This window comes from Vanderwaltozyma polyspora, genomic scaffold (genome assembly GCF_000150035.1).
Source record: "Vanderwaltozyma polyspora DSM 70294 KpolScaffold467 genomic scaffold, whole genome shotgun sequence".
In the NCBI taxonomy this organism is placed as follows: Eukaryota; Fungi; Ascomycota; class Saccharomycetes; order Saccharomycetales; family Saccharomycetaceae; genus Vanderwaltozyma; species Vanderwaltozyma polyspora.
Window position 1 is genome coordinate 1 of NW_001834615.1, and position 17,966 is coordinate 17,966.

The 17,966-nt window shown below is 32.3% G+C and overlaps 6 protein-coding genes and 1 non-coding gene across 7 annotated transcripts; 4 read left to right on the forward strand and 3 right to left on the reverse strand.

The window, feature by feature from the left end:
- Positions 1 to 470: 470 nt before the first annotated feature.
- On the forward strand, positions 471 to 4,340 carry Kpol_467p1 (uncharacterized protein; the record flags this gene model as incomplete). The annotated part of the gene is made up of 1 exon (XM_001643297.1): positions 471 to 4,340. The coding sequence occupies one exon, from the start codon at positions 471 to 473 to the stop codon at positions 4,338 to 4,340; it is 3,870 nt and encodes a 1,289-aa protein (XP_001643347.1).
- Positions 4,341 to 4,788: 448 nt separating this feature from the next.
- AIM14 (putative metalloreductase) lies at positions 4,789 to 6,348 on the reverse strand (the record flags this gene model as incomplete). The annotated part of the gene is made up of 1 exon (XM_001643298.1): positions 4,789 to 6,348. The coding sequence occupies one exon, from the start codon at positions 6,346 to 6,348 to the stop codon at positions 4,789 to 4,791; it is 1,560 nt and encodes a 519-aa protein (XP_001643348.1).
- A 1,047-nt stretch (positions 6,349 to 7,395) lies between these two features.
- Positions 7,396 to 7,466, forward strand: Kpol_467trna1. Its single transcript has one exon. It is a non-coding gene; the product is annotated as a tRNA-Gly (tRNA).
- Positions 7,467 to 7,994: 528 nt separating this feature from the next.
- Positions 7,995 to 8,897, forward strand: YIP5 (Yip5p; the record flags this gene model as incomplete). The annotated part of the gene is made up of 1 exon (XM_001643299.1): positions 7,995 to 8,897. One exon carries the CDS (start codon positions 7,995 to 7,997, stop codon positions 8,895 to 8,897), a length of 903 nt encoding a protein of 300 aa, XP_001643349.1.
- Positions 8,898 to 9,323: 426 nt separating this feature from the next.
- Positions 9,324 to 10,598, forward strand: YRB30 (Yrb30p; the record flags this gene model as incomplete). Its single annotated transcript, XM_001643300.1, has 1 exon — positions 9,324 to 10,598. One exon carries the CDS (start codon positions 9,324 to 9,326, stop codon positions 10,596 to 10,598), a length of 1,275 nt encoding a protein of 424 aa, XP_001643350.1.
- A 252-nt stretch (positions 10,599 to 10,850) lies between these two features.
- On the reverse strand, positions 10,851 to 11,876 carry CUP2 (Cup2p; the record flags this gene model as incomplete). The annotated part of the gene is made up of 1 exon (XM_001643301.1): positions 10,851 to 11,876. The coding sequence occupies one exon, from the start codon at positions 11,874 to 11,876 to the stop codon at positions 10,851 to 10,853; it is 1,026 nt and encodes a 341-aa protein (XP_001643351.1).
- A 4,086-nt stretch (positions 11,877 to 15,962) lies between these two features.
- On the reverse strand, positions 15,963 to 16,637 carry FAR7 (Far7p; the record flags this gene model as incomplete). The annotated part of the gene is made up of 1 exon (XM_001643302.1): positions 15,963 to 16,637. The coding sequence occupies one exon, from the start codon at positions 16,635 to 16,637 to the stop codon at positions 15,963 to 15,965; it is 675 nt and encodes a 224-aa protein (XP_001643352.1).
- Positions 16,638 to 17,966: the final 1,329 nt, after the last annotated feature.

Consider the following 17,966-nt stretch of genomic DNA (forward strand, 5'->3'; position numbering starts at 1 on the left):
TATTAATCATCTGATTATTGCGGTAGCATCACCGATAGCCAGCCGTTTTAAACCAAATAAACTGCATCAAATAGCCAATATACTCATACCACATCAAAAGAATCAAACAATCCATCAAAAATACCAATGGATCTAACACAATCCATTATTTATCTCATCTCATCTCATTTCATCTCCTGTTCAACTTTTAAAACAATTTCGAAAAATTCCGTAGAGCTTTGATATAAGAACTAATGAGCTTTTAAAAGAAAATAATAATAGTTAATTAGTAAAGCTATTCTTAATTGTTTGAAGGGATAGTATTAAAGAATACAGGCAAGTGCTGTTGGAGCAATGTTATGTGGGTCGTTATAGATCTATTAATTTAATATTTGAAATAAGGTCGTGTTCTTCATTTTATTTTTAAATTCTGAATTTCTAATTCATATTTTCAGGGTGGGAATTTATTACAATTTATATATTGGTTAGTAATGGATATTATAAAGACGAAATCTAATGATTCTGCTTCTAATAAGGTCAAAAGGAAACGTAATAGGATTCCTTTGAGTTGTACAATTTGTCGAAAGAGGAAGGTTAAATGTGATAAGACCCGTCCCCATTGCAATCAGTGTACGAAGACAGGTGTTGCACATTTATGCCATTACATGGAACAATCATGGGCTGAAGAGGCAGAAAAGGAATTGTCAAAGGAGGCAGAATTGAAACAATTGAAGGAACGTGTGAAGTCTTTGAAAGACATGTTAGCAGATTTACAATCCAAGAATATTTATAGAAATGGTAATACTTCTGAAAATTCTACTTCCGGTTCACCTTCTTTAACCGACTTACCAATGAAAATAAAGACTGAAATCAATAATATCTTGCCTATTGAGGCTATTGAAAGGACAAGTTTGACGTTTGGTTATGATACGAAAAATAAGTATGATAACGATGAACTTGATTTAACAAGAAATTTCGATATGTTACATTTGAAAAATAATGGTACAATTCATTTAGGGGCAACCCATTGGCTAGCTATTATGAAAGGTGATCCATATTTAAAGTTACTGTGGAGACATATATTCACAATGAGGGAAAAATTAAATGAATGGTATTCTAAAAAGAAAGATTTCTCAAAAGAGCAAATTAGTAGTGGCCAATGTCCAATTAATCATGGTTCGGCTATCAAAAATGATTCAAAACTAAAAATTGAACAAGCAAAAATAAATTCAAAGTTAAATTTAGCCACTAGAAAATTACTTCCAACTCAACCAGATTTCCATGCTGCTCAAAAAAATAGATATTCTACTAATAAATGCCCAATAGATTATGCAGCTTTAACACCCCCTGGATACCAAGGAATTCTACCAAAGGGAATGCCAAATATTAAAAAATGCCCCATAGATCATTCGCAGTTTAAGAAAGGTAGCCCAGATAATGTTATGCCATCAAGAAAATTAGATGAAAAAATAATTGTAAATAAAAGTATCAAACCAAAATCAGAGAATGATTCATCTCTCCCAACGTTTAATAGATTGAAGTCTAAATGTCCAGTTGATCACAATAGTTTTATACAAAAAGATAAGACACCTCCTGCTACAATGGTGAGCGATATACCATTAACACAAAGAGATGTAATGGATAGATTATCAATATTGCTTCCTCCTGAAGATATAATTCTTTTATATTTAGATTTGTTTTTTGATTGCATGTATCCTACAATTCCTATTTTGGATGAGCAGAATTTTAGAGCCCAGATTGGTAGAATTTTCTACAATATGCCATCCGTATCTCCCGAGTTAACAGAATCAACTCGTTATGGAACCAAAGTTAAACTTAGGTTTAGCAAAAGTGCAGATTATTGCAATACAGGTATACTCCTCATCATTTTAAGACTAGCATGGCTTTCCTTGCCATCCAATTCATGTAAAACAACGTTGGGCCAAGGAACAGGTTTATCTCTTTCATCACCAGTTAACACATCAAGTGCTAATAGAATGAGAATAAATTCAATTCTAAGTAAATATGAACCTTCTGTTGAAGCAATTGAGTTAGTAAAGAAGCATTTAATTAAATTCGATGAACTCTCAAGCACATCTAACAGTAATGTTAGTTTAACGACAATACAGTTTGCAATATTTTTCAAATTATATTTGATGTGCTGTGGAGATCTTCCTGAAGTGAACTTAACTTCATCCCCAAGCTTAGGAGCTGGTCAAGATAATGAATCACATCAGGTTTTATTATCCAGTATTATACAAATGGCATTCAGTTGCGGTCTACATCGAGACCCCGATAACTTCCCACAGTTAAATACATTTTCGAATAGTGATGACACAAATGCCATTTCAGCTGTAACAAAACATAACTCAAAGCTATTGAAGAATGCACAAAATTCGTCTGAAAGATTTAAACATGCCTGGAGAAAAACGTGGTACCATATTATTTCTCTAGACGTACAGCAATCATTGTCACTTGGAACTCCCAGGATTTTAAGGAATTTAAAAGATATAAGTGATACGAAGCTTCCATCATCATCAAAGATCGATTACGTAAGTGATATTAAAGAGTTAATTGTTGTAAAGAACTATACACTATTTTTCCAAATAGATCTTTGTATAATAGCAACATTGAATCATATTTTGAATATATCTATTGCGAAGAATGTTCGGAAATTTGAACTCGATTTATTGATATCCTCACTTCAAGGTTTAACTTATGGAACCAGAAATATATGTGAAGTAATAAATGAGCTAATGAAAAATGGATTACTCTCTTCTGTTGAAGGGAAAGTTGATCAACTATCGGATGAAATTTATACACTACCTTCGATTGATGAAATCATATCTTTGAATAATTCATCAAGTTCTGAATCTGAACAGCATAAAAGGATCGAATCTGGTCCAGAATTTTCTTCAAATGCACTTTTCCTTTCTAAACATATGACAATTCGTATGCTTTTATATCTTTTAAATTATATTTTGTTTACTCATTATGAGCCTATGGGTAATGAGGATCCTGGTACAATTGTATTGGCTAAGCAGTACGCCCAAGAAACACTTAATTATGCAATGGAAGGATATAGATATTGTATGCTGTTTTTTAATACTGTATCCTCATCGAACAAGAACCATTCTATTTTTAATAACATGGACGTAATTCTAGCTCCTTTGTTTTTGGATATCGGAAACAGGGCAATACAATTCATTGTTTGTTTAATCTTGAGAGCAAAGTGTGGTCCACTTACTGGTATGGGGGATACCACTATTTTAGCAAATAATAATACAAGCAATTCGGAGAATGAATCTACTTCCTCTATGGATGAAGAGCACAATTCTAAGACGAACGTAAGTAATAATATTAATGACAAAATTGACATTAATGTTGGAGATAGGTTAGCTGACATGTTAACGGATAGAATGATTTTATTTAATAATTTAACTAAGGAAATTTCTGGCAAATTCCAATATGCATCGAGGTTAACCAAATCTACAGGATTTTTTATTTCACTGTTAAGCAATCAAAAACCTGACTTATCCAAGACGGACTTAAACTATCGTGCAAACAATATTCCCACAAAAGCAGGCATGTCAGGATTTTTCAAAAATATGCCTTCTCTAATATTATCTGGTGACAAAGATAGTCTAAAGAGATGTCCAGTATATCAAGATGCACTTGGATTTGTTAATTTTAAACCTGGGTCTTTAAACAATACCATATCTCCGTTACAACAAGATCAGAAGCAATTAAGTATGGGTACTAAATTACCTCCAATCGTTGCTTATAAACCTGTAACATTTAGCAGGGAAACCACTCCAGTAAATTCATCTCCCGTCGAGTCTGATCATAAAAGAAGAAAGATATCTGTCGAACCTACTGTAGTTAACGATTCAAATGAAACAATTGATGGACCTCTTACTGTCGATGCTACTTCTGATGACAGAAATATAAAGGGGAATCTGAATATGGAACCTTTACCTCCTTTGGATAGCATCGCTGGTGATTTTTCAATTTTACAATCTGTAAACAGTACTGCTGCCAATACCAATGACGATTCCAATGGGGAATTAATTTTAGGTGGAGGCCTAGATGCTATTAACAATCAGTTGTCAAGTGGTTTTGAAAATATTATGGATAGTAATATACAAATATCAAACCAATTTGAAGATTTTTTGCTGCAAAACTCAAATTTCAATGGTATGAGAATTAATCCAAGTAGTATTGTTGAGGCTGTTGGAATGAATTTAGAAAATACAGAAAACAATGGTGAAATTGATCCTGATGACTTTTTGCCAATTGATAATATGGTTATCGAAGGCTTGCCTGACTTTTTAGGATCTGGCTTTACATTATGGGAATAATATTCGCTTACTATTGTACAAAACAACTTTTATTTCAATATTATTTTCTTTTCTGTCTCATTATTATAGCAGCGACAACAATTTATAAAGGGAGCTTTGAAAGATTCACGATGACAAGAACTATAAAATTCTAAAAATTAAGCTAAAGATCCAAAATTGTCATGAACTATAAATAAATTGGTTTATAAGAAATGGATATTGCAATTAATGGCACACGGGTTTAATGAATTTCTTTTAAAAAGTAATAAAATTTAATGATAATGATATCCTAATAGATTTATGAATATGAAAAGTTGAAATTATTATTTTTTTCATTTTCCAAAATGAACCAACATAAAGATAGAATTAACTAAACGAAAATGCAAATAATTATAAAAAAAGGTATAACTCATTTTATGATGAATATATTCAGTAAATAAGTACTAATTTTTTATGTAAATAGTAAAATCTATAATGTATAAATTTCCGATGCAAACCTAACGCCTGACTTATCTGCATATTTATTTGCAGATTCTACCAAAGTACTTGGACCACAGGCTAACATCCAGGTATTATCAATATCATTATCATGTTCTACAAAAGTTGATAAATCTGTTGTCCATTCAATTCTTCTTCCAAAATTAACGGAACCAAAGATATATGGCCCTATTGAAGATGGGTCTTCAGGAGTTAGATCTTCTAATTCGTAGCCAGACCCAGATGAGTCTTCAATGCCTGAGCTTTTACTTGAATATTGGGTAATAAACACATGGAAATTAGATGTGAAATTTTTATCTTCTAAATCATATTTTAAAGAATTTAATTTTTCTAGTATTTTAATTTGTGATTTATCTTTAACCATCCAGATTAAACGTAGGTACTCAATGCTTCTTTGATTCCTTTCGATAATTTCAGAGAAGTATCTATAAAGAGGTAAGCCAAAAGAGATCCCAGTACCACCGCAAACGATACAGACCCTTTTACTTGAGTTTAAACATGCAATTGGAACTGAAGGGTTGAATTGATTGATAATTGTATAAGATCTTTCCATATGTAGTCTGAATGCAAACTTTTTAATATTTTCAGTCAAAACTAAATCGACAGAGTCATCAGAAGGTAATGAAACCACAGTGTATGGATGAGAAGGTAGTAGCCAATATAAAGGGTTAAAGAATTGATATGGACTGATTCTGATGTGACAAGCTGGAGTGAAAGTTTCTGGCAATGCAGAACGTGGCAATCTAATTGTTACCAATGAAGAATTATTGTCATAATTTGGTAAAGTTTCCTTTGCTAATAATTCAGATTTTTTAATAAAGAAGATTTTATTAAATGCAATCGCCAATAGCAATATCGAATTTATGATTAGATATGGAATTGCAACACCAGGCCTAGCATGAATTGGAGTTAAAAATATTAGCATTACATTTGATATATTGTGAATGATGTAGAAAGACGTGTAACTAAATCTTCTAAAGGGACCAATTGATAAACATATCAATAGTAATGATGGTATTAGCATAATTAAACCTAATACATTTTTAGGATTTTGTAATTTAATTGCAATTGAAACGTTTTCATCACTTGAAGAACTCCAATGAGACAAAAACAATATACTATGAAGGATAGCAATAAAAGTAATGAATCTTGATAACCATTTATGAATTGGTATGAAATCAGTATAAGTGCATTGGGAAGGCAAGAACCAATTTGGTTTTAAAGTTAGGAATAAATTCAATGGTATCAAAGTATAACTCAATCTTCCTAATCTTTTATAATAAACAGTCAATTTGTTTAGATGTGGTTGATAGAAGGGTATAAATATTGCAATTAATAATATTGATAAATGAATAAATGGGTTTAATGAATATAATTTTTTAAAGAATCTTGTTGACCTTGTAGTGATCTTGGCATAGTTTCTTAAACAGAATAATAGAATAATATATATTATCGATAAGAACAAAATATAATAACCATAGTTGATATTAGCAAAATGTGTACTACCATGTCTTTTAACTAGTTCATCCATGATGAGTTATGATAGATAGGTAGGATAGGTTGGCAAACAGATGGATAGAGATGAACAAAAAAGTACAATTAATTAATTAATAGATATGATCTTTTAGTGATCCAGTCAGTGAGATGGCCCACTCTTTTAACCAGATTATAAATAAAGAACACAAGAATCAATCAGTAACACAAGGATAATATCAACCGTATTCGAAGTAGCTAATCTTGAACTTTATGATTGGAAACAATTAATACATATCTTGGCTGAATCCAGGAAAAAACAAAACATTATAGCTAACAAGAAGCAGAACAGGAACAACAGAACAGGAACATGAACAAGAACAACAGAACCGATATAAGCCCACTGATGACATTTACCAATTCTTCAAGCACATTTGGTGAAAAAACCACACCCATAACAAATGACTAAATGATTGGATTGATCTAAAGACTGTAAGAGGCAATGTTAATTGCAATTGGCATTGCCAAGGTTACCAAACCAACCAATTAAACAGTGATTGAAGATGTATTGATCAGTTCTTCAAGATCAATCAAACAAGCAATTAGTGAAGAATACGATGCCTTAAATTCGTTATTATCGATATTGTTATGCTTAGAGTTAGTTGGGTTTGGTCATGGTACAGTTTACAAGATATTTCTGGGTCTATCTGCTCACCATATCAATCAGTTGAGATTGTTCAGTAGACAGAAGTGATTTATGTGTTGTATGGGGAGGATGTTAGGTTAGTTTCTTGTATATGATTGATGGCTTGATGGCTTGATTGATCGAGGTGTTCTTATATTTCCAGCGAGGTAAGATCAGAGCTGAGGGTTTGGCTGGTTTGCTGTGTGATTATGCTGCTGTATGCTGCTGTATGTTGCAGATGTTGTGTGTGTGTGTAATTCTTTATTTAAACTATGGAATCAGTAAGAAATCACGTAAGAACTAAAACGTGATCAGACTGCAAAAAAAAAGGAAAAAGAAAAGAAAAGAAATACTTATTTTTTTGTGCAATCTCTCCAGATCGTGGTCAAAACAAAACTTTTCCAAACAACAAATTAACAAGCGCAAGTGGTTTAGTGGTAAAATCCAACGTTGCCATCGTTGGGCCCCCGGTTCGATTCCGGGCTTGCGCAGTTTCTTTTTTTCTATATCTCTTAATTTTTGCTCCCTTTTGTCAATTTCGAATCGAATTGAGCTGTTGCATTCCTCTTTTGTCTCCCAAACTACTTCCCAATTATCAGAAAGTTAAGAAGAGCTGTATATTTATTCGAAACAATTTCCCCCATTCTGTCGAAGGGACTAATATACAACTCAACTATCACCTCTAAATTGATACTACTAACGATAATTGATCGTTGTATTAGACTGTTAATTCATATTTTTTGGTTGAACTACAAATTTTGGATTACACGCTTTACTTTTTGCCCTGACAACAGTTAGCCTCTTATAAAATTGATTGTCTCTCTTCCTATCCCCACCCCTCTCACTGGACACATTGCTTAGTTGTATTATAATCAATAAAAGTTGTGGTATTTATAGATCTAAGAATCGAGTTCATGCATACATAGGGAGGATAGTAACACTCTGCTGAATTCAATTGATATACACACATATACATATATTCTTTGGAATTGATCGATAAAATCTAGAACGCTGTAAAAATGGACAGAAATAGCGTATCTTCTTTTGAAATAGATGATGGTTTGGAAGGTGTAGACGATTTCACAAATGAACCAAACCCATTTGATGACGCCAATAGATTCAATGGTGATACTGCTATTGCTTCTGACAGAGTAGAAAGTGATTCAGCTATAAAAAATAAGCAACAGGGACAAGAACAAGAACCAATCGTACCTCCTCCTTCATATACAGAACCTGTAAGAATCGACCAACCTTCTTCAAATGAGACATTGCCTCCAGGGTTATTAAACTACTATTCAAGATATTTCCAATTGACTACAGATGATTTTAAAAACAGACTTTATGACTCTATATCCTTCAAAAACAAGTTACAAGATGTCGAAGGTAACGCAGAATCAGAAGAGAACAAAACTGACCTTTATGGTGCCATTTGGATTACAGCTACTTTAGTAATGGTCCAGTACGTCACAAAAGGTTTTATTGGTTTGATCGTAGATGATATTGTTCAAGGGATTAAAAATGATACTGCCTATGATCGTAAGGAAACATTCCTAGGGCTAATCCATTCCATTTGGCTATTCTATGGTTACGTTTTCATAGTCCCCTTTATCAGCATTCAGATCTTACGTAGAGATGAAAATACAAAGTTTAAAAGTGTAATTGATCTGATATCTGTATATGGTTACGCAAATACTAATTGGATACCAATATTTATCATTGAAGATATTTTGCAAAGGTTTAATACTTCAAAAATAGTGTATATCGTACAATGGGCAATCTTAGCCATCGGTTCTGCTAAGACTGGCATACATCTGTATAAAAAATTAGACAATGGTTCAAATTCAAAATTATCTTTATCAACTATAATAATTTTATCCCTTCATACTGCTTTCTCAATTGCAGCTATGTTTATCCTTTTCTAACTCTGTAAATTTGATGTATACTTTATCTAACTTTGTCATCTAATAATAGAATCATATTCTAACATTGTAATTAAATATCAACCATTCTTAAACTCAATACTCTTTGACATCTGAAGCTAACCTATTATCCAATTTCGATACTGCAAGAAAGACGATGATCTAAAAATTAAATATGGATACTTTTTAATACTATTCAAATATATAAGAGTTATGCATCAAAAGGTAGACATATAGACCGTTGCATAATATCAATAATCAATCATTTAATCCTAGGAGTTGTACTTGTTGAGCAACATCGTTTTTATTGTTGCATTTGAAGTTATTTGGTATTGGTACTTTTCAAAAGACTACCCTTATTAAGCCTTGAAGGTAATTGAGATTTCTAATTGCAGAAGAGGTCTAGATTAAATATAATTCAGATCAAGGATGAATGTTGATGATGTCCTGGCTAGAGCTGGTTCTCAAGCAGTTTCATTTGCTATAAAATCTGGTGTTTCATTGGTATCATCGTACGCTTTAAAGACCTTGACTAATTTAGTGATAAATTTACCAAAAGATGATAAAGAAGATGATGAAGATTTGAAAAGACTTGAAAATTTGAAGAAAAAATTGGAGACAAGAGTTGCAATTGTTTCATCCACAATAGAATTGATAAAATTAGTTGCTGCAAGAGGAAATACAAACTTAGAAAATGTAATAACTTTAACAAGTGAATTGAAAAGGGAAATTGATAATATGGACGAAAGATTGAGATTATTAGCTGATCAAGCTGAAAATTCAAAGAAACAAGATTTAAATAGTGGTAAAAAAGTTATTGCAAAAATTGAATCTTACATTAAAGATGTTTTGAATAGAATCGACGAAGTGACTCCATTTTTAAACCTATCCCTAACTACATCGGGTGCAAATTTAAGTACCTCTTTACCTAAACAAATCTCACCAAACTTATTATTACAATCATCAAATTACATCAATACAAATAATTCATTATTTAAGGGTACAAAGAAATCAATAGATAAACTTCAAGTAGGTCCTACTTTTCAAGTGACACTATTTAGTGTGTTCTATAAAATGGGTGGAAATCAAAATATATTCTGGAAGGAAGATATGAGAAGAGCTGATGTTAAACTATTTAGAATAAAAGATGAAAAACTTGAATACAACTATATAATAAGAATTGAACAAAATTTTGAGGATACGAGATACCATGACGATGATGAGAAAAGACACATAATAGAACTAAAGATACCACAGATTGTTAAACTGTTTTTTAGCGTCTCTGGTAAATTACTTAACCTTGAAGAAATGGACACTCCTGTATTAGTTTTAAAGATCGATAAGAATATTGAAACAACTGGCAATATCAGTTCTACTGAAGATATTGTATGGTATGCACTAGGAGGATATGAAGAAATCGAGACTAGCTCTGAGAATGAAGAATCTGACACTGAGGAGGAATCTTTCAAGAGTGTTGATGAAGATAATACAGAGGTCGAAAATGTTTCTTTATCAATCAAACTATTGGAGTTTATAATAAGGCTAGCATCTTTGCAACTTAACGATCAAAAAGATATCTTGGGAATTAAAGATGAAAGACTGTCTTTATACTTAAATGATGAGAACCCAAACTCTATAAGAGATGTGAACGTTAATAAGGTTGCCGAAAAATTGCATAAAATAAAATTACAAGACGACAAATAAATAAATCTTTAGACACATTATGTGTCACATATACATATATAAGTATATAGATATGTTGTCCGTCCTATGTATAGAATGGATACTACATAAATGCTTTCCAAAGGAAATAGGTCTTCGATTTCTTTTAATTTGATTTGAGATCAACTCATAAATAATATCTTGTAAAAAAAACATGGATAAAACTTAGTTTTGGAAGTAGGTCACGAATAACTTAATTCAATAGTATTCTTACCTTGGTGGCATTGTACGATATCATGAAGTTGAATTTTTAATATCTTCTAAATTATCCAAATCTTGGAAGTTCCAATTAAATACAATTCCCATGTCATTTGGAATCAATTTATCGTCTTTTGGTGAGACTGTCTCTGTGCTTTCATTTGGATTTGTAGAGGTGATGATAGTCCCATCTAAAGGAGTCAATGGCATCAAATTTAAATCTGGATCATTGTTTTGGATGTTTTCCAGATAGTTTGTGTCAATATTGATATTCTCATTATTTTTCAATAAATTTTCAGGATTTAAAAAGTCGATGAAGTCTGGAGTTAAAGAAAGTATTTCAACTTTGGGAATAAATACTTGATCATTTACAACCGATGATGTTCTTGAACCTACATTACTATCGTATTGCTCTCCTTCGAAACCACCATTTAATAAAGAGTTTGCCAGCGAAATAGAAGAGTCTTTGATCTTAAACATATCCAATAGACCACTGTTGTCTCTACTTATATTTGAATTTGAGAATGAACTCAATATGCTTGTGCTACTATCTCTCCTATTTTCCATCAGAGGAGAGGCTATAGATGTTCTTTTCTTAGCCCTTGTATTGTGACATCGACATATTTGACCAGTCTGGCAATCGCAATTTCTTTTATTATTATTATTGTAGTTATTATTATTATTATTATTATTATTATTATTATTATTATTATTATTATTGTTATCATTATTAATGCTAGGTGTTGTAGTTGTAATGGTAGTGTTACCAATAATGCTTTTTGGTGATAGTAATCCAGATGATGTTTCACCATTTAATGATTTAGTTGATTTTGTTCTCCTCCTTCTATTCTTTGGAGATTTTAACTGCTTACCACATTCACACTTACCAGTGGGATTGATATTATGATTTTGTCTCATTGTTTTACAATGGTTACAAGTAGTTGAGGGTCTACCCTTTGGTTTTATTACTGTCAATGGCTGGTCTACATGATTACACGTACTTACCCTGTGACCTCGTATACACCTTTGACAGGCATATTTAACTCCATCGATTAGAACCATTTCGAAGTCAGATGCCGATTTAATTGTAGTGTAGGCAACTGTAGAAATATGTATACAACAATGAATCTTTCTTTTACCAACGATATTTGATATCGTATAATTTGTGATGATGAAGAAGATGATTATGATTATGATAATGATTATTGATAGCAGCTTCTCTATAGCTCAATAAGTGATGATGTCCTGCAAAACAAATATTGAATCAATAAAGTATAAGGCAAAAGCTAAAATGCACAATGTATTATAGTATTAATGTAATATTAACGGTGTATATAACAGCATAAAAAGATTATTGTATCTCTTTTGTATTTATATATATTTATTTTTCTCTTGTGAAGAATAAATGGTTATTAGTAATTTATAATAGTAGTATTATAATTGGGATCAAAATTTGATGTACTTGATGAGCCCTCTGGCAGCAGAATTAACGCTAATAGTAAAGTAAAATATAGCGGACAAATATATACACTGAATATATTCGTTCAAATATCAAAATATCAAAAGTCAATTAGATAGTTACTAAAAATTAATTTTAAATCACTTTTCCATTCGAACAAGGTAAGATAATATTTCACTTGGTTTTAGCCATTAATATATAATATACCAAATGAAATAAAAATTGGGATGAACAGATTTGAATCCCTAGTTATAAAATAGTTAACAAATTCTACGTAAACCTAATTCTAAATCAATAAGTTATGGAGAAATCCCAACCACATCATAACCATCATCAAGAACCAATATCCCAAATTTTAAATTCGAAATGGATTAAATTATCATCTTGTTTCTTCTTTTGTTGTTAGCTGGTTTCGAAATAAGTATTATTATTAGTAATTATCTACAGCTCAATGAATAAATGCATGAAATGAATAAAGTTGGTCAAGTGTCAACTAGGATATGAAGACAGTAAGAGAAATACAGAGACAGAGACAGAGACAGTTCAGTTCGGTTAATTTAATTTAACTTAATTTAATTTAATTTAATTTAATTTCGAAGTTCGATCAAGAGACCACAAGCTCTAAAGGCCAAAATAGCTTGCTGGAAATGGGAAGAAGGAAATGGAAGGGGAAGTATAAGAAGAAGGGAGGCACATACCAAGGAATTATTAAACTATCACAGAAAACATTTTAACGAAGATAGCTAGTTCCATGGAGTTAGTTTTTTAGTAGGAATAACCACTAATAGAGCATCTACCATCATCGGATTACATTTCAATCAGTCTTTAGGAACTAGCATACCAACAAAAGGAAAGTTATCATTAGTACTTCTACTAGAAGGAATTGTAAATTGTAAATTGTAGTTGTAGTTGTAGTTGTAGTTGTAGTTGTAGTTGTATAGTATTAATGGCAATGGTAATGGCCATACCAATTGTGCTTGTAATTGCAATATCCATTTCGATTGCAATGAACCTCCGTTGGTCAACTTTATGAATAGAGACAAGACTAGACAAGACTAGACAAGTCAAGGCAAGTCAAGGCAAGGCAAGACAAGAGCACATATATGGGTGAGCGTGGATAGGGTTAACATTTCTTAGCTTGCATCAAAGTGTTTCACAAAGTGAGCAAGTGAGCGTAACAACAGTTGTTGAACATGAAATAAGAAAGGTCTGCTTGGGTTAAATGTTTCTCAAATAGGAAGTTAGTTAGTTTATACACCCGAAGAGATATCAACGATGTAGTTGTAGCTGTTGTTGTAGCTGTTGTTGAAAATGATGATGGATGGATGCTCTCTGGCTTCTAGCCTTTCGAACAGACACATATGCCGAGAGAGAGAGAGAGAGAGAGAAAGAGAGAGAGAGAAAGAGAGAGAGAGAAAGAGAGAGATAGCCTGCCATTAGTTACCCATATATCCAACTACATAGTCCCTAACCCACAACAAGCTAGCAAGCAAGCTAGCAAGCAAGCAAGCAAGCAAGCAAGCTAGTTCATAAGTACTAGCTTACAATCTCAATACTTTCTAGTTGTAAAATTGGTAACTTGAGCCGTGATATACTTCTCAATGGTAACATGTAGCACAACTGGTTCAGCCGTGTAGACCACAACTAAACAGGAAGTATGTTTGGATATATGTATATGTAGTTTTAAATATCAGTTTTTATTGCAACTGTAGGTAACTACAGAAGGGAGGGGGATGGTGGTGGGGGGTGACCGGAAATGGTGGTTAGGGAGGTGATGGTAATGACAGTATCGAATCTCTGCAACCAGCACCTCTTATCTTGATAGTTTCTGTATCAATTTAAGTGAAACTAGAGCTAGAGCTAGAGCTAGAGCTATGGCTGATACTGTGGTTATACCATATGATACGAAACAACACGATACGATACGATACGATACGATACGATAAGACGTGATACAGTATCTTTTGAAATCTTGTTAAGATAGCTTTTAGACGTTGGGAAGCAACAATAATATTTACTTATTCACGTAGTATCCAATATAGATTACAATTGGAAGTCCTGGAACCTCTATTAACTGTTGTTGAATTCATTTATTCCATGCAGTGTTTTTCCAATTTACAAGTAGGAAGAGAGACAATATGTGCGATAGAGGACAGTTTCCTATCAGGTAATTTTGTTTCTTGCTTTATCCAACAACGTCTTCTTTCTTTTGCACTCTCCAAATCAATAGTTATCATCAAATCAATTATCATATATTATTCTATAATTATGCTATTCTCTTATCTATATGTTACTCAACTAGTTACATGTTTTTATGAAGGTTTTACTACATACTTAATCTATAAATAAAGAATTGGTGTTTAGCTTTAATTAGTATGGGAGCAGCCCTTCAGTTTTGACAATGGATTGAATGAAATGTATCAATTAATGTTAACGCTTTGCTGTTACTCTAATAAGAATTGTGAAATCATCATAGCTAAACTCAACAAAATTTGTATAAAAACTTGTTTCGAATGTTTTAGCTTTCCAGTTGCCTGCATGATGTTTTTGGAACTAGTTGCTATCTCAAGGGGATACTGAAAGGGAGGAGGACATTCACATATACCGATTCCTTAGATTTAATCGATCCCGATCGTACATTACTCCATCTTGTAATTCTCAGTAAAAGATAGCAGCATATACATTTATATCTGTTCAACATAATATACACACAAAGAGCACGTAGTTTTGCTTGATTTTATCTTGTGCCAACTGACATCAAAAAAACATTAATAGTTAATAACGATACTGGTACCAAAACAAAGGGATAAATGTACTGAATTCAAGGATAGTGATATTCTCTCCTTGAACATTTTCAATGTATTAGGCAAAGTATGCACGTAGGTACAGTATCACTTGGAAAACAATTAAAAAGTTAAATACTAATCGAATTGCGGGTTGAAATCAAAAGAAAGGATAAAAGAATTAGATCAGTTTATTGTTATATCGAATTGATAGTTTCATCTCACAATTCTATCCCTCTACATTCTATTTCTAACCGTTGAAACCTTTGCTGAAAAGGAACATGTTTAGTTTAATAGAAATCTGAAAAATTTGGAATAATGAAGATAGTAACCATTTTCTCCCAGTTTTGTGCTTGTCACCTTTTGATAACAGTTGTTTCTTTTAAGAAAGACCACAAGTTCCAAAAATACAAAACCTTAAAATATCCAATATCCTTCACAGTATGATAAATGGAATAGAACAGGCTGGCTGATTAGAATACCACAGCACGAGATCAGAAACACCACAGTAACATCACTAGAGGAACTTAACTTATCACAACTATCAATCTATCTGATTAAATTTCAAGCAAATATATGATATCATCATTATGTCATATCATTTCAGTATGATCATGATCGATAATAAATACTAAGTAGTATATCCTCTATTGCTGACCCCAAAGTATCATATGTTTTCGAATTATATTTGCTAAATACATATTTTGGGTTAGTTTAAATGATATACGTTTGCATTACCTAATGATAGTAAAACTTAATGCATTTGAATACGGCTATTCTTGGTAATGAAACTTCTTATTTAATGGGGAACAAAGTCTCCAAAATATATGTTTGAATTGAAATGGAATTAAACAATATCATTGAAACAGTTTCATTATCGCCGTGGTTTTCACATCCGCAATTGATCTAAGTTAGGTCTATATTTCCGTCGTTGGAAGGCTCAGTAGGCAAAATTTTCAATAGAGAGCTGTAACATTTTGAAATCGCCATTAGTTTATCCAATTCATCAATAGTATCGATATAAGTTTGTGATTCTTGTTCATGTGATGCATAAATTTTATCATTTAGAGCAGATTTTAAAATTTTAATAGAATCTAGATGGGACACGTAAACGTGCTGACGTAGAATTTCAGTCACGTACATTAGAGAATCCTCACTATTGCTTAATTCATTAAAAGATCTTTCATTAATATTAATTCTATTATCTAGAATATTTTTCAAGTGCACATTCTGTTGACGTAAAATTTCCAATTGATCATTGCTACCTGAGTCTCCCTCATTTAGTGATGGCGATGATCTATCAATAAAATTTTGAAAAATTGTTATATCCTGTTTAAAAGAATTAGTTGTAGTATTGCTTGCATTAGTATCGGTGCTAGTATTAGAACCATTATCAATAGTAGCCTTATTTTTTGAAATTTTGTTTTCACGAATACAAGAATCTAAATTATCAATCTTCGATAACAATCCTTCTTTAATCTTTTTATTTTCTTCAATTTGGTTGACCAGAGTATCTAATAGGAGATAGAGCTGTGATAAGTTTTCATTTTGAGGACTGATATAAATTTGATTATTATTCATTGTATATGAGTCTGCTTGGACAATCTGGAATGAAACCGGACAATATTTTTATCAAATGCTTGGATATAGAGATAAGTTCACTAATGAAAGCATTATCACCTTATCCAGTGGTTCCAGAATAGAAAAAGGTTTCCAAGAGATGAGATCAAACTGTAATATAAGGTTTTGATTAAAGCAATATGTGATAAATATATATATATATATTTGTACGACACATAGTTAAAACCAAAATCCAAGGTCATGTGACCCATTTTATATTTATATTGGTATTTTTCGAACCGTAGTGATTTTTAGATTCTGTAAGAACCGAGACTGAAAATGAATAGGGTGTGTTTAGAGTGGATGGTAAGTTCTACGTAATAGCAAAAGTATCATTCATTTATCCATCTATGCCTCATACCTTGTGCTTTGAGTTATCTGTACATGTTTTTGGGGGGTTTTGAACCGTTGACCACTCACTGTATTGCTTCTTATAAGCAACTGTGACACACTCAGGGAGAAGCTAGAGTAGCACACAATTAGTTACCCTACTTTTTGTTACCCATCGATCCTTGTCTCTGCCTTCCCCCTGTCTATATATCACACACACCCCATCACATCATATCACACGAAACCAATCATGAAGACTCAATTCAACTTGAAGAGTGTACTAATCGGAAGTGATCACTGCCAACCTTAATCCCCAAACCTCTACCTCTACCTATCCCTCAACCAAGGCCCAGTTGACACATCTCAGCAACGACTGTTCTTTCTTATTATCAGCTATAGCTCACACAAACATAGCGACATCTCATCGAATGCTAACCTCCAGATGTCCGTCCCGTCTCCACTTCAGCCATACATACATACCTACATACATACATGTTAACCATATACTGATCTAATGAAACCAAATCCCAATGTGGTCGCATTACACTACAATACACTACAATACAATACTTTAGGATATCAAGAATCACATACTAAACACTCCCACTCCCACTCTGTCACTACACCCACTATCCTTCCCAATATCCATCTTCTATATAGTCATGCTTTGTCTCTATTGCTCACATTATACACTACTTGTTTTATTTTATAGCATCAAGACCTCTATCATGACATTCACAACTAAAAGTAATGGCTAATAATCTATCATTATGGAAATAACAAGAGTAATGATGTTGATGGTGATCTGGTTGAGCTTTAACAAGCGATACCCTCCTGATCTATATTTACTGTTGATGACTTAAAGAACTGTCTTGTTATATTGTGGTACTCGCCTTTGCTTGTCTTATATTCTTACTCACACACACTCACACACACTCACAGACTCACATACTCATATAT